Genomic DNA, 17,076 nt, shown 5'->3' with positions numbered 1-17,076 from the left:
TGCACTCTGTACATCATCTGGGTCCCGCACCGTTAATCATCCCGACAGACCATCATGCAGTTTACCGGGAGGCGAGCTCTGGCGTTCCATCGAAACAGCATTTGTTAGATGTTAACTAACCTCAGTACTTGTAATTAATCAGGATTTTGTTGTTACACAAACTTCAGGTGTTTAACGCACTTATAAAAGTGTTCGGTGCATTCCTTAAAAACATTACATGTCTTTTCTTCTTAATTTAAGGGATGTAAAGAAAATGAAAGGTTTGTCCTTCAGAAACTATCAGGCAATGAAATATTCATTGTAATAAATCTGACCCCACTCACAATAACAGACACCAACCTTTACAGCCATCGGTAAAGCTCGAGATTCTCTGCACAGGACTGCAGTTCGTTCATGACGTGGCCAATCATATTCCTAAAATAGACAAGAACTTCAAACACATCTGTGAAGATCAAATAACAGTTGCAACACTTTTTAATGTGAGTTGTTTTCAGTGGGTGAGACGAGGAGGCAGAAACAGCAGCGCGGCCACACTGGCCCACCCTGAATAAACACAGTCATCAGCAGCCCTACGAGGCCGCCGTCTCACAGGAAGCAGCGTTCACACAACCTGTCTGCTGCTTTGAGTGAGGGAGGTAAAGATGTGAGGTCCATGTGTGCCAGCACGCTTCTCCCACACTCTGCTGAGGCCACAGGCGCCATGGTGACATCACTAAACACTAGCTTGTCTTAAAGAGACACCGCACTATTGTGACTGTTACATATTGATGCAGTGATTGGACAACTTTGTCCTAACAAAGCCCCGGGTTGGACGGTCCCACGGAAAATTTCTACAAACATTTCTGGGAACACATCGACTTTTACATCGAGTGGTTTTAGAAACCTTTCAGACTTGCACTCTGCCGCCCACAATGAGACGAGGAGTTACCGTCTCTTTGCAGATTTTAACAAAGATTCAGTGGAGCATTGAACACGGTGGTTTTGGAGTTCAATTCAGAAACTTAACTTGTGGCTCGTATCAGAATATCAGCAGTTGTGACAGTGCCTTCAATCAAATAAGCTTCAACTTTATTTGGAGAAATAAACCTCATTGCATGAAAAAAGCCAGTTTAATCAAAGATACAAAGATGGAGGTTTGAAACTGACAGGACCTTAAAAATAAACTGGCTAAAATCCAAACACAGTGATTCATCCTGGTAATTATTTATTCAGTAAAATCAGTGGCCTAAACTTTCTTCTTATCACACACTTTGATGTTAACAAGCTTCCCGTCTATCTGTCAGAATCCCACCAACAAATACTGTCACAGGTCCGTAACACAATATTATGGAATAACAGATATGTTTTATATATCACAGAAAACCCTTGTTTTACAAAGACGTGTTTAAGAGAAATATACACTTTCTAACTGATCTAACGGAGATTAATGCTGACTTATTGGATTATAATCAATTCTGTACTAAACACAATTTAATCTCTCAAAATCAGATTTCACCAAATTACACACAGCACTACCCAAAGACTTACAACCCATAGTGCCACAATTCAAGAGCGTCTCATTCAGACAAGAACTGTAACAACAGCTTGATAAGAAGTTGTCTTACAGGTAAATTATTCCCCAGAAGAAAAAGGAGGAACCACATCCGACACAAATTTGATAAAAAACTAACTCTGAACAGTGTCTCTAAAACTCTCTGTAAAACAAAAGACACACATTTGATGACATTTATAAAGAATTACTCAGACTACGATTTTATACTGATGATACACACCACAGTGAAAGCACAGAGCATCCATGTGTCGCTTGTTGTTTTATAAAAACATTCTTGGTGTTAAGATAACCTTTAGAAGATCATCTTTATTAGTCCCACACGTGAGAAATTTGTTGTGTCACAGCAGAAAGTGGACAGTACAAAGTTACAGTAGCAAAAATTAATAAAAACACTGGAATAGGATAAGAGTAGAATAAAATACTATATAATACGAATAAGATACTATATAAAATAATAAAATATAACGTTGTCAGAAAAAATGGATGAAACCAATGATGTCTTCGGTCCCTCTTACTTTCTCCAGAGATAACATAACATTTGGCCAACTTTTACAAAATAAGAAGGAAGAACTAAGTTAGAATCATCATCATCATCAACTTTATTTATAAAGCACTTTAAAACAACCACAGCTGACACAAAGTGCTGTACATTGGAACTGTAAAATAAAATTACACAAGATATAAGTAAAAACCAAATAAAAGAAGAGTGATATCATTAAATAACTAATTCAATTAAAAGAGAAACTAAGTCTCGCTGAGGTTAAAAGCCAAGGAATAAAAGTGGGTTTTAAGACGTGATTTAAAAGTGGACAGTGAAGGGGCCTCTCTAACGTGCATGGGCAAATTATTCCATAATTTTGGAGCCACAATAGAGAAGGCCCTGTCCCCTCTGAGCTTCCTCCTGGATCTCGGTACCTCCAGGAGCAGCTGGTCAGCTGACCTGAGAGACCGACAGGGTATGTGGGGATGAAGAAACTCAGAGAGGTAAGGCGGGGCAAGACTGTGCAAGAATGTTATTTTAATGTACAAATGTAATGTACAAATGCAGATTTACAAAAACGTCCCTGAGGTTTGTTACTTTCTTAAACAAATTCAAACTATGTAATAATAATAATGGCTTGCATTTATAAAGCGCTTTACAATGCCACTATTCATTCACTCTCACATTCACACACTGGTGGAGGCAGCTACAGTTGTAGCCACAGCTGCCCTGGGGCAGACTGACAGAAGCCAGGCTGCCATACGGCGCCATCGGCCCCTCTGGCCATCACCAGTAAGCGGTAGGTGAAGTGTCTTGCCCAAGGACACAACGACCAAGAGACGGACAGAGCCGGGGATCGAACCGGCAACCTTCAGGTTACAAAATGAGCTTCCCAACACCCTGAATCGTGGATAATTGAAACATAATATATTTACCCTTTGTTGTTTGTTTTTATTTATCTAAAAGGCAGCATTTCACTCAACTTTGCATCTTAGACATGTGCACACATCTATGTCACTGTCAACATTCATTATCTCTGTTTTATGTGGTTATATTGTTACTGTAATCACTCCTTCTGGCAATTCATTGTATCCATTGAATTTATGCAGCTCTAGCTGCCATTTTTGTATATGTACTTGAAATAATAAAAAAATTCTAATAAAACAAAACAGAACACTTCACGTCTGGTTGGTTGGATTGGAGGCGGAGTCAACTGGATAGACTCTCCCTGCCCAGTTTTCGGTCCACCTCGGCTCGATTCGTGAAGCCTGGGTAATGGAGGCGGGGTTTGTACGAAAACAGTCAAAGGTGAGCGCACCGCCCGCCCATGTTACCGTGGTCCACAGATGTAACGCACTCTGTGGAATAAGGTGAGGGAGTGAAGGTGAGACCGGACGTGACGTAACCGAGTAGAAGTTGCTCTGTCAGGAGGGTACGAGGCGAGTTGAAGCTGTGAAAACGTCACATTTTGTTTGTAACGTTTTATTTTCTTCATGTTTCTGATTGGCCGAACCCGACAGCGCGTGCCCGCGGGCTGAGAGGTGAGTGCGCCGCTGTGGCTGTGAATGCTGCCCCGCTCAGAGACCAAAACGGACATAAAGTTAAAAAAGTCTTATCGCGTTTGGCTGTCAGTGCCAGCTAGCTCATGCTAAGCTAACGGGGTGTGTAACATCTGTACGGTTCGTGTTGAAGCGGCTTCCCGCTCCGCTCGGAGTTCCGCTTGTTTGGTTTCTCTGCGTTTCTTTCCGGGCCCTCACGAGCTGCTGCGCGTGAACATTAATGACAATTTTACGACAGAAAAAGTTCACAGCTAGCCAGTTGGCTAACAGGCAGGGTAGGCTGGTGAAGCGGATGTGGACGGACGGTGGGCGGGACTTATGAACCTGGCGGAGAGGAATGTAAACAGGTAGCACGCGCGTTCACCTGTCAGCGTTCTCCGCGGATCCGCGCCGGACCCGGTAAGCTGACCGTTTTTCGGGAGGGGGAAGAGGGCACGGGCCCGGATGTCGGGGTTAACCGGAAGAGCGGGGTTAACCGGCCGCTCCGCAGGACCGGGGTCAGCTGAGGCTGCCACCCGTGTGTGTGCGAGCGTAGGTCACCGCCGGTCACATGGGAAACAACTTTCCTTCACGTCGGTCTTGGGAGTGAAGCAGTCGCCCCCCGAGTACAGGTCACCTGTAAGGCTCGGAGGTGTACAGCAGCGGTCCAGGTGTCGGTCTGCGTTCTCAGCCACACCCCTGCTTCTCTCACGGTCACAGCTGTACCCCACAGCTCGGGTGGAGCTGCTTCCGTTCAAACAGCTGAGGGTGGATGTGCAGGTGTTTATCCGAGTTTACACCTGTGAGGCGCACACAATGTTTCTGTGATGTCACAGATCTGAGAAAAGGAGAAATTAGTGGATGGAGGTGACGCTGCACCGTCACTCGGAATCCATCTTTAAATCAGCGTCATGGCTGCACACAGCTGTGAGCTAACTCCACCACACACACACACACACACACACACACACACACACACACACACACACACACACACACGTGTGTTTGCTGACTTCTTCTTCTGTGTTTCCTCCTCAGGTGTGACTGATGTCAGAGGGCCGTGCTGCGTCTCTTCTCTGCTCACATTTTCTGCAGCCATGGTTGCTCTCAGGTAGACCGGTGTGTCTGTTTTCCAACACCCTTGGCAGGCGGCGGGCAGGTGATCGTTCTCTCGTGACGGTCTCCTGGCGGCCATGTTGGAGCGCCTCCTGCTGTCTTAAAGCCACCCGATGCTGAGGTCGAGTTTCTCTCGTGACCACGTCCGTCTAAGTCATCTCTCTCCACGTGTTGTCATACGGAGTCGTGCCTGTGAAGCCGTCAGCTGATCATGGAGGAGTCCAGGGAGCAGCCTGCCGCCATCGCTGACCTGGAGATGAAATGCGGATCAGAGGAGCCCACTGTCAGCTCACAGACTTTCTCCAAAGAATGCACCTTAAGCGTGACACCAGCGCACCTCAGAGCTGACATCCCCAACACAAGTGGCGGCGCCGCTGACAGTCCTGCGCTCGCCAAGGTCCCAATGGAGGAGGAGGAAGAGGCGACCCCCACGCCGCCAGAATCATCGCCAAGTCCATCATCTGAAAACATGACTCTAACAATCGCCACCACCACAGAGGAACCCACGGAGGCTGGGGCAGGACCAGGTAGAGGAGGAGACATGGGTGAAGGGCGGGGCCTAAGATGCCCAGAGGATCCCTCATGGTGCTTCTATTGTCCGCAGGTCTGGACGTGGAGGAAAGCTCCTCGGTGGCGACAGCGGGTGGCTCAGACGACCAGCTGGAGTCCACGGACTCGGCGTCATTCTCCATCCCCAGCTTGGAGCTGTCGGATGGGGTCGTGACAACAGGAAACTCCCTGGACGTGGAGGACGGCCTGTCGTCGTCGTACTCGGCGCTGGGTGCGGAGGGCTGCTCGCCATCCATCGAGGTCCCAAGTCTGCAGGACGAGGCGGCGCTGGAAGCTGCCGGTGAGGCGTCCATGTTACTGAAACGTCCTCAGCCTGGTGCCTGACTGCACTTCTTCTTCTCTGGGTTTATTTTGGGATGACACCGTTAGTACTCCAGATAAATGTAACTTTGTTGTGTGACTGCAGTTCTCCCCCTCTCCACAGGGGGTGCTGCTGCTCCTCCTGCTGCGGCACCGGAGCCTGGGCCCTCCATGCCAGCGTATTACCTGGTGAAGTGGATCACCTGGAAGGAGAAGAAGACACCCATCATCACCCAGAGTGAGAACGGACCCTGCCCCCTGCTGGCCATCATGAACACGCTGTTCCTGCGCTGGAAGGTGAGAATCACCATCATTTACAGGGCGGAGCGGCAGGTGGATGTTCATCTCCACCCAGCTGCAGCACACAAATCTAAAGACAAGTTGCACTACGCAGGTACACAAACACCTGCCTCAGAACCTTCAGGAAGTCAGAGCAGGTACTTCCTGTTTGCGTCGTCATGGTAACATAAGAACCTGGAGGTGCACATTACGTGTTCCAGCTGTTTGGAAGGGCGGAGCTCAGAGCTTCCAGGTTCCAGTCGGTCTGAGCTCGTTGTTGTCATCGCAGTTTGTCCTCCATTTCTACGCAAACGCTCAGACTTGCGCCGAAGACCGGGAAAGGTTCAAGTCCGATTTCCAGCAGCTGAAAGGCGGCTTTGGTTCCCGGGGAAGCTGGCCTCGTTGGAAGGCATGGGAGAAGCATTTCCTAGTAGTTCAGGTCCTTGAAATTGTTTTTACTGCACAAAAGGACGTGAACGCGATGCTAAAGTTCAAGCACAAGTTCAGCTCTGTGCCCACATCTGCACAGAGAGCATGCTAACGCTAAGCTAGTCAGACCATATGCTAACGCTAAGCCAGCCAAGAACAAGAGTGATGCTAAAGCTCAGTGTATGCAGACCAGAGCCTAGCAGCTAGCGCCTGAACTTCAACAGGTAACTGTCACATCATCCTGGTGCAACATCTGCGAGGAGCTTGTCCTGGTACTGTGACAGCAGGACGTAATAAGAATTTAGCAATTCTGATTCCATTATCAATAGACTCTATACTTATTGATCAGATTCGTTATCGAGTCTCAACAAACAAACATGTGGCCCACAGCATGAAATGAATCTGCATGAAGGTCTTCGATGTGATGATGGTCACTCTCAAAGCGGAGAATTGATAACGAGTCTGATCAGTAAGTATAGATTCTACCGATAATGGATAGTTCCCATGCGCGCTGTCACAGTACCAGGATGAGCTCCTCGAAGATGTTGGGCCGGGCTGTTGTGACAGGTCGCCCCGAAGACGGCGGTGGCGGCATTAAATCACAAAGCCTTTGACTTTTCGTTGGAAGGGTGTGTCTGCGGCGCTGCAGTGCGTGAAGCTCTTGTAAGTGTTCTCCCGTGCTTGGTGGGGTCTACACCTGGACGCATCTAGAATAGTCAATAACACTCACAGCGCCCCCTAGTGGCAACAGGAAGTTAACTGTTAGAACCATGTGGTGCACGTGAATCCGGTGCTGTGGGTTCACCTGTGCTTCGCCCGTGGCGGCCGCTGGCCTCAGGTGGATGTGCAGCTAATGAGACACTTTGGATGAACCGTTATGTGACCGTGGTTTCAGATGTTCCTCTGAGAACCAATCAGAGCACTCTAAAATGATGTAACTGTGTCGTAAACAGCTTTGATCTTTTCTAGTGAGGGACAGAGGAGGAGACACCGGCGCTCACACTTGATAAAGTTTATAAACTGACCTGTAAGTGTGTGTGTGTGTGTGTGCGCGCCGTAGGCCAAGCTTCCGGCCCAGACGGAGGTGGTCACCACCGAGGACCTGATGGCTCACCTGGGTAAGAGCGACTGTGGGTAATGTATCAAACGTATGAAATGAAACGTGCCGGGTAGCATGAGCAGGAGGCGGGGCGCTCGCTCGTAAGCGTGGAGGGTCCACGTTAAGTAGACGATGAGTTCGCTCCTGGCACAGCTGTCGAGAATGAAACTGTCCGCGCAGGTCACATGGTACGCGGTCTGCAACACGCCAGGTTAAACCTGGATTCTCACCTGTGAGTGTTTGAGCTGGTCGGGTCGTGGCTGTCCTACTGACGATGTTCCTGTGTGTGCGTTGTTCAGGAGAGTGCGTGCTGTCCGTCACTCCCAGACAGAAGGCCGACGGCATGGAGCTCAACTTCCAGCAGGTACCAAGGAAGCACACGCACATGCTGGTTCTGGATCTCAGCGTCCCATACGCGCTTTCAATTAGCACGCCGTTTTGGGGAGGAGACCATAACATGGGCGTGTGTGTTTGCAGAACATGAGCGACGCCATGGCGGTCCTCCCGAAGCTGTCTACGGGGCTGGACGTCAACGTGCGTTTCACCGGCGTCACGGACTTTGAATACACGCCCGAGTGCATCGTGTTCGACCTGCTGGACATCCCGCTGTACCACGGCTGGCTGGTCGACCCTCAGGTGAGTGTGTGCGAGCGTAAACGCAGGACCGTCCAGGTCCTTAACGAGGTTTTAACAATGCAGCGGTTTGACCCCCAACTCCTCCGGTCTGCTTGTTGAAGTACTCTTGAGCTCAAACCCCGGAGCTTCTCCCGAACCTGTGAGCTCTGGATAAAATGCTCTGTATGATGAAGCATGTGATTGGCTCGTTCAGCCAATCCCCACGGGTACCGTCAGCTGATTGGCTGCAGATGAAGCAGGAACATTAATAAAATGTTCTGACATTAAATGATCAACACAATAGACAGAAAGATATTAGGATGTTTAGAAAACAGAATATTTATTGAAGGAAAGAAAATATGAACAAATGAAGGAAAGTATTAATAAACATGAATATTAATAAACTGTGTTACGGCCTCAGCTGGGCCTCCTCCTGGAGGTGCCTGTGTGGGCGTGTCCTCGCGTCTTCATGCCTTAGGTGACAGCTGCTTCTATTAGTAACTGAACTAAAAGAGACGGACAGGCCGCTGTCAACATTTAAAGATCAGAACAAAACTCAAGCGTGGGTCAGGAAACTGAAAAGTAAGTCAAAAAGGATTAGTGACCAAACACGGTCCTCTCCACCAAGCAGGAGCAAACAATCACAGAACACAGCTCTCTACCTGCAACCACTAACATGGCTCTCTGGCACCAGAGCTCACCTTCAATACTTTTAATTGCTGAAAGGAGTGAGCTGTTCAAAGGTGGCAGCTGAGGCAGGAGAGACGATAGGACACGCCCACACAGGCAACGCTTGGGCCCCAACAAAAGTGAAGTTATCCAGTAAGAATGAAGGATGTGCGTGACTAATAGTCAGTGTTGTCGGTGCCAGACTTACTAGTTGTTTAAATGTTAATTATTCCCTGATGCTGGTAAAATATCATCTTAAATGTTATGCAGCTACCTGCCACCAGACGGCGCATCGTTGATGACACACCTGTTAATCTCTTTGTTAGAATAAGATCATAGTTACAAACAGCGGTTCTCCGTCAGGTCTGCCGTAGGAGAGTTCAGTCGTTATGAGGGGTTCAGAGCAGAGCCACTAGTCCTCCACAAGGAGGCAGCTAAGGCTGTCGCCTCCTGGGCGTTCCTGCCAGGCATGTCGCACCAGGAAGAGGCCCGGGCTTGGACCAGGGACATGTTGGAGAGATCTCGGCTGGCCTGGGAACGTCTCACGTGTCCCCGGATAAGCTGGGGGTGGCGTGGAGAGGGAGGGCCCTGCTTCCCTGCTGCTGCCCCGACGACCCAACTTCAGATGAGCGGAAAAAAACGGATGTGTAATTTATTGTTTTCTTATTTTTAGACTTGAACTAGGGCTGGGCGATGTGGCCTAAAATTCATATCGCGATATAATTTGAAGCACGTGCGGTAACGATATATATCACGATATATTCTTTTCTTCTGTATAACGTATTTTCCACACTATAAGGACTTAAAATCCTTTAATTTTCTCAAAAATCGAGAGTGTGCCTTATGTATGAATTCTGGTTGTGCTTACTGACCTCGAACCGATTTGGGCAGAAATCTGTTAAAAATGTTTTAATACAACTTTGGTAAGCTGCACTGCTTAATGGATTGTCAGAGCATTACGGCTGCTGTAGTGAGGAGCTTCACGGAGTAATCTGGGTCCTAAACTCCGTCCGTTTCAGGCCCCAAAGTCAAACGAACACTGAGAGTTAAAAACGGTCTAAATTCTTTCATCTTTAATAAAATCATCAGCGTTGCTGCTTTACCAGGTGTAACAATTAAGTTTAACATCCATGAAAACAGAAGTTATTAAATTTAACGGAGTTAGAAGTTAACAGGAAGTTAGCTCGCTAGTTTCCACCTAAACATTTCATACCATGTTCTGACAGAGATTTCTGAAACTAATCCAAACGTACAGCTCTGCTGTCACTTCCAACATAAATGAAGACAGAAACTAAACAGCAGTGACGTTTGCAGGGTTACTGAAGTTGGACTACCTGGTATATAATGTTGTGCTACGTGATTGCTAGCGACACAGCTATGTTAGCATAACATTAGCACAGTGAAGCTGGAGGATGAACGCTAACTTTTTTTCACTGGATAAAAGTTAACGTGAGGGATTCTGGTGGTCAGGGACAAATGCAATCATAGCAGGATGCTGTACACGGACCAAACTTCAGTCAGGAGAACAACTGAGATCATTCATCCACAATACGAGGTTAGTTATTAATATACTGCAACAACATGGGAACAGAGCAGCTGCAGAGAATTCAACATTAATGAATCAATGTTACGGAAGTGGAGGAAGCGCAGTTTTTGGCTTTCCCCATATTTCAAAAGTGCTTCATCTCTTTGCTGTGACTGTCAGCATAATCTGCAGATGATAATGGTTGTAGCCACTGCGATGCTTTCGACCAAAACAGGCGCCGCTTGATGACATCATCAACATGCGCTATCGCGATAGAGCGATATAGTCAAAATCTCTGTCGTTGGCCAAATTTATATCGTTTCTATCGTATATGGTTTATATCACCCACCACCAGTTTGAACTGAAGTGGTTGTCAAGCGTGCGTCATTCATATTGCACAGAACAGTGCGACACTTTTAGTTCAGCGGACGATAATCTGTCATATTTGAGTAACACGTGAACATCTGTTGTAGTAACATGTTTTCATATCATAGTTAACATCAGTGTTTCTCTCCTTCGTTGTCTGGAGTGTAACGTGTAATGTTGATGATGCACAGTGAAGTGGCATGATTGCAGGTTTTTAATGTCCATGTGGGATTTGTATTTTTTGTCACATGGCGTGATCAGACTCTCTGTGGGAGCTGTAGCTCTGTGGCCGCCCACAGGACAGAATGATGTAAAATTCCTGATTGTGTGTTCAGAGTCCAGAGATGGTGGCTGCTGTGGGCAAACTGAGCTACAACCAACTGGTGGAGAAAATCATCGACTACAAACACTCTGCAGAAAGCAGCCGAGTCAGTGAAGGTAACGTGTTTGTGCACAGTACCCAATATGTACACGATGGCCCGAACATAATAATTCTGCACGTCTGTGCCGGGCAGGCCTGGTGGCGGAGCAGTTTCTGGAGTCGACGGCGACTCAGCTGTCGTATCACGGCCTGTGTGAGCTCAACGCGACGGCCAGAGAGGGCGAGATCTCCGTGTTCTTCAGGAACAACCACTTCAGTACCATGATCAAACACAAGGTGGGCTTACACACTGCAGTACCATGACCAGACACAAGGTGGGGCTGTACACACTGCAGTACCATGACCAGACACAAGGTGGGGTTACACACACTGCAGTACCATGATCAGACACAAGGTGGGGTTACACACACTGCAGTACCGTGACCAGACACAAGGTGGGGTTACACACACTGCAGTACCACGATCAGACAAGGTGGGGTTACACACACTGCAGTACCGTGACCAGACACAAGGTGGGGTTGCACACACTGCAGTACCGTGACCAGACACAAGGTGGGGTTACACACACTGCAGTACCGTGACCAGACACAAGGTGGGGTTACACACACTGCAGTACCATGATCAGACACAAGGTGGGGTTACACACACTGCAGTACCATGATCAAACACAAGGTGGGGTTACACACACTGCAGTACCGTGACCAGACACAAGGTGGGGTTACACACACTGCAGTACCGTGACCAGACACAAGGTGGGGTTACACACACTGCAGTACCATGATCAGACACAAGGTGGGGTTACACACACTGCAGTACCGTGATCAAACACAAGGTGGGGTTACACACACTGCAGTACCGTGATCAAACACAAGGTGGGGTTACACACACTGCAGTACCGTGACCAGACACAAGGTGGGGTTACACACACTGCAGTACCGTGACCAGACACAAGGTGGGGTTACACACACTGCAGTACCGTGATCAGACAAGGTGGGGTTACACACACTGCAGTACCATGATCAAACACAAGGTGGGGTTACACACACTGCAGTACCATGATCAGACAAGGTGGGGTTACACACACTGCAGTACCGTGACCAGACACAAGGTGGGGCTGTACACACTGCAGTACCGTGATCAAACACAAGGTGGGGTTACACACACTGCAGTACCATGACCAGACACAAGGTGGGGTTACACACACTGCAGTACCGTGATCAAACACAAGGTGGGGTTACACACACTGCAGTACCGTGACCAGACACAAGGTGGGGTTACACACACTGCAGTACCGTGATCAAACACAAGGTGGGGTTACACACACTGCAGTACCATGACCAGACACAAGGTGGGGCTGTACACACTGCAGTACCGTGATCAAACACAAGGTGGGGTTACACACACTGCAGTACCACGACCAGACACAAGGTGGGGTTACACACACTGCAGTACCATGACCAGACACAAGGTGGGGCTGGTAATGCACTTGTCTCCCTAACCCTTTTTTTTATAACTTTATTTAACAAACAATGTGTACGACATATGAACAGATGAAGTATACAAAACAACAGAACATGAACACAAAAAGCCAGATGTAAAAGAAAAAGGTAACAATTATAAGAATACACGCAAAAATATATTGTTTTGAGAGCCTTTGTGTTGGTGGAGTCTGATATTGATTGTACGTACATTTCCACATCCTTAAAAAAATGACAGAAATATGGTGTTTTGTTAGTAAACTTACATTTGTGGATAAAAAATTTAGCTAAAAGTATTAACAAATTTATCATAAAAAACATTTATCATACTTCTTGGGGAACTTAAAGAAACAGAATAAAACATTTTCCCATCGTAAAGAAAACTCCCTTAAAATATGGACAATAACAAACCTGCTAAATTCCTTCCAGAATCTCTGTGTAAGAGAACAGCACCAAAAAAGATGTGTCACAGTTTCTGGATGATCCCCACAGAAAGTACAATTAATATTTATGTCCCTTTTAAATTTGACCATGTGGTGACTGGCTGGATAACATTTATGTAGAGTTTTAAATGAGACTTCTTTTACCTTATTTACAATCAAATATTTATGGGGGATCATCCAGACTGTCTTCCACTTGATATCTGGAACATATCGGTTCCAATAAGATATTATATATGGGAGAGAGACGATATCTTCTTGGAATAAACTACATATTCTCTTATTGCTGTTACCAAGTTCCTGTGAAAAGCAGATGTTTCCTATTGGTGACTCAGCTGGATCAGGGAGAGTGACTGAGGTAGATATTGAGCTGTCAGTGTTTTTATATAACATTAAAGTCCCTGAGGGTATGGCACCAAGCACCACTGAGAATTCCTGAACACTGATTGGAAAATTATATAGTGCAATAAAGTTGTTGTAAGTAAGTAGTCGTCCCACTTTATTGACCAGCTGAGCCACCAATAGGCTCCCATGTTGGACCCAAGTTTCCAGGAAAAGTGATTTATTTTTAAATAAAATATCTCTGTTGTTCCAGATAAGGTATTTGTGAGGTGAGAAGTTGTGTTTATGAGGGTCCACGCTAAGAGGACCTGCTCATGGAAGGATGAAAGTTTTACAGGGAGTTTCTCAACATTGTAATTACAATTTAAAATAAAATTAAAGCCACCAAAATGAGAGAAAATATGATAAGGTATAAAGTTCCAGATAGAGGTAGGGTTTTTAAGAAAATGTTTAGCCCAATTAATTTTGAAAGTGTTATTTAAAGTAGAGAAGTCTAAGACGTTAAGCCCACCTGATTCGTACTTATTCATCACAACACTTTTCACTTGCCTCCTCTCTCAGGGGCACCTGTACCTGCTGGTCACGGATCAAGGCTTCCTGCAGGAGGAGTCTGTGGTCTGGGAGTCGCTTCATAACGTCGAGGGTGATGGAAACTTCTGCGACTCTGATTTCCGGCTGTGTCATCCTCCTCAGAGAGCTCCACCCACCCCCCACCTGCCACCCAGCGCCCAGGAGCAGCAGCGGCAAATTGACCAGGTGAGCTCACCAGGTAATATCGTTGCCACCGAGCACTTTGGCCCATTAGCACGTCTCTGATGGGTGTTGTTGTGGGTGTCAGGACTACCTTGTGGCAGTGTCCCTGCAGCAGCAGCAGGGCGGGGCCCCGGGGCCCCTCAGTGACCTGGAGTTGGCCCGGCAGCTCCAGCAGGAGGAATATCAGCAACAGCAGCAACTCCAGCAACAGGGTTCAGTGCAGCAGGTAAGCTCACCTGGAGACAAGCCGGCAGACTGTGGGCAGCACTTGTAGGCCACTGCTATCACAGCTTAATCCAAAGTCAGGACAGAACACACTGAATCACTGGTGTGGAGCCTTAAAGGGGGCGTGAAGCTCTGCGCGTGAAGGCTTGTTTACATCACGGAGCCCAGCTCGTCGCTCTGGTAACCACCTGACTCAGGCTCTCCTCCACATTTATAAAGTGTTGTACAAACACAACATCTCAGCGAACAGCCACTTCCTGCTGCAGACACACAGTAAAGTGACAGTAGATCCTGTTTAACATGAACTGACTGCTGCAGTGATCCCTCACACTGATGGTCAGCTGTCCTTTCCTCTGAGGTATCGATCCTGTCACCTGTTAGCTCAGTGTGTTAGCCAACCACGTGATGTCACGCTGCGTACTGACAGGAGAGGGCGCTGTTTTTAAAACTTTCAGCACCCGGCTGAGTTACGTCAGTGTCTGAGAGCAGGTGTCAGTGAGCCTTCATGCACATAGTTTCATGTCCACTTTAAAACACCTGAGTCAGCGTTCAGAAGACGAGTGTGAAATATTACGTGGTTCTCTGACTGCCACGTAAACGTTAGTCATCATGAAAAGGCAAATAAAGATTTTTTATTGATCTCAATAATGTGATAATAACAACCGTGATACGAGGTGGTTACACTGTTACTGTTACGGTGTTCCAGGTCAGAGGTCAGGGGGCACAGCAATCCAGGAGAAGAGACAAGGACTCAGACTGCGTCCTCCTGTAGACTCTTCAGCAACGCCGCCATCATTGTCGTCTGTCACGCCGTCGGACTCCTCTGTGTGTCTGCGGCGGGCGGGTGAGGGGTCACGTTCGATGCCAAACCTCCCAGCTTCCCCTTTGTTTCACAGGTCAAAGGTCTTTAGGACGCGCTCTTCGCCAACGTCTTTATTAACCATTAATATCGGACAGCGATGAAGTGATCAGACGGAGCTGTGGCTGAAACACGACCTGTGACTCTGCAGCTGTTATTTCGCAGCTCCTACTCCTCTGAAGGCTTCCTGAAGTAGAAAGTCTTAAAGGGGAGGAGCTAAAACAAAATGTTTTAGCTCCTCCCCCTTTAACCCAGTGCTTGCTAACCCCGCCTCCTCCTGTGGCTGCGGTTGAAGTTCCTGAAACGAATGGAAACACGATTCCTGCCTCTTTCAAACTCGGACAAATTTCACTTCGTACAAACCAAACGACTGAAAGCTGCTGGCTCTGTGAGGATATGCCCTCTGTGACATCACAAAGATCCCAGACTAGGACAAAATGTTAAGAATGGATGTTCCCTCCAAATCATTGAAAGTAAGATGTAATTAAAGATAAACATCTGAGCGCTGTTGTGCTGTTTGTGTTACTGTACGCTGAAGCTGACGAGCACCTTCAGGCGACTGTTGTTGTAATTTGGCGCCGTGAAAGTTAAACCATGACATCGTGTTCCCACGACGAGGACGGAAAAATGAGGGTGTGTCTGTTTGGCCTGACTGAAGGAGCCGATGTGACGCGGCAGGCCATTATTAACCTCGAATGTGACGCAGCGCTGCTTTAGCTAAAAACGGGTCTTTCACTGGTGTTTCCTGGGACCAGTTTGACCAGAACCTCCTAAATATTCAGTCTGAAGTTGTGAAAGAAAAATAAGATCCTGCGATTCTCCGACTGGTTGTTTGTTTCCCTGCAGATTAAAACGAGGTCATTTGACCAAATTATGACATCAAAGTTTGGATTAAACACGTAAAAAAACATTTTAATATCACTGAGTTCTTTCTTTAAACATTAACCACGACTGATTTAATCACCAATAAATTTGGCTTAAAGGAACAAATGTAAACACGCGTTGAGTTTCATGTCCCACAGATCCATGATTGAGTCACTGGTTTATTTTGTGTGACTCAGTTTTTAAACTTGAACTAAAGTCTTGATATAAAACGTTTACCTGTAAATGATTTCGTGGCCGTCGTTCACAGTGAGTGGACAGACTGGACTGTGCGTCTCCGAGTTCAGACTTGGTGCAGTTTCTTCTTCAGATCAAAGAATTAGGAACTTGTTTAACGCCACAGCAGCGTTCCCGTCATGCCTGTCAGGGTTTTAGGCAAAAAGATGGACGTACCTACTCTGACGCCACCTGCTGGTTAGTGAGATCGTCACTGCAGAACAGCAGTTCACCTCTTTGAAACCAGGCGGGTCCACGTCTCACAGATTTGTTCGTGTCATTAACCACCCATGCAGAGCCTACTCACCTCTACAGGGCCTGAAGTCTTTGCAGCTACAGTTATCGCCATCTGGTGGCCTTCAGATAGAACGCAGGCACTTTCTCTCTGGCTTATTTTTTTCACCTCCATGTTTTTATCGTCTGTGGTATTTTATTTATTAGTTTAGTTTTCTTTGTGACTGATGGCCCGCCGCTCTGTTCAGGCTTTGTTTAATCTGCTGTCCTGTCAGATCGTCAATAAAAACTCTGAATTTGACTTCAGTTTCATGGATTTGTTCACAAACATTAACATGCACATTTTGTTTTTGTTATTGTGGATCACCACAGACAATTTCAAACATTTGAACACCATCGCCTTTACAAATGATTAGTTGGCAAACTGGCTGGTGTTGTACTGTATCTGAGTGCTGCGTTGAGCTAATGCTAATGGACGCCTGTGATCACAGAAAAATCTGAATTGTGACTTTATTTTATTTTCTTACTTTAAAGAGTCTTTCAGATCAGAGGCGTCCAACTCCAGGCCTCGAGGGCCGGTGTCCTGCAGGGTTTCGAGCTCACCCTGGGTCAGCACACCTGGATCACATGATTAGCTCATTGCCACGCTGCTGGAGAACTGCAGGACATGTTGAGGTCATTTAGCCGTTTAAATCATCCATGTTGGATCAAGGACACATCTCCTGC

At 47.0% G+C, this 17,076-nt stretch overlaps 1 protein-coding gene across 4 annotated transcripts; it reads left to right on the top strand.

The window, feature by feature from the left end:
* The first annotated feature begins 3,268 nt into the window (after positions 1-3,268).
* On the top strand, positions 3,269-16,651 carry mindy1 (MINDY lysine 48 deubiquitinase 1). 4 transcript variants are annotated; one of them, XM_006807753.3, is made up of 12 exons: positions 3,269-3,341; positions 4,610-5,214; positions 5,292-5,537; positions 5,682-5,854; positions 7,326-7,383; positions 7,664-7,728; positions 7,842-8,000; positions 10,875-10,977; positions 11,055-11,197; positions 13,743-13,937; positions 14,020-14,160; positions 14,866-16,651. In XM_006807753.3, exons 2-12 carry the CDS (start codon positions 4,899-4,901, stop codon positions 14,929-14,931), a joined length of 1,665 nt encoding a protein of 554 aa, XP_006807816.1. In that variant the 5' UTR covers positions 3,269-3,341; positions 4,610-4,898; the 3' UTR covers positions 14,932-16,651. The 4 variants fall into 4 exon arrangements, with proteins under 4 accessions (XP_006807816.1, XP_006807814.1, XP_006807813.1 ...); XM_006807751.2 differs by having other exon boundaries at positions 3,327-3,403; XM_006807750.2 differs by lacking the exon at positions 3,269-3,341 and adding an exon at positions 3,424-3,574.
* Positions 16,652-17,076: the final 425 nt, after the last annotated feature.

This window comes from Neolamprologus brichardi, chromosome 22 (assembly GCF_056152115.1).
Source record: "Neolamprologus brichardi isolate AB-2024 chromosome 22, ASM5615211v1, whole genome shotgun sequence".
Taxonomy (NCBI): Eukaryota; Metazoa; Chordata; class Actinopteri; order Cichliformes; family Cichlidae; genus Neolamprologus; species Neolamprologus brichardi.
This window is presented reverse-complemented; position numbering and strand designations above follow the sequence as displayed.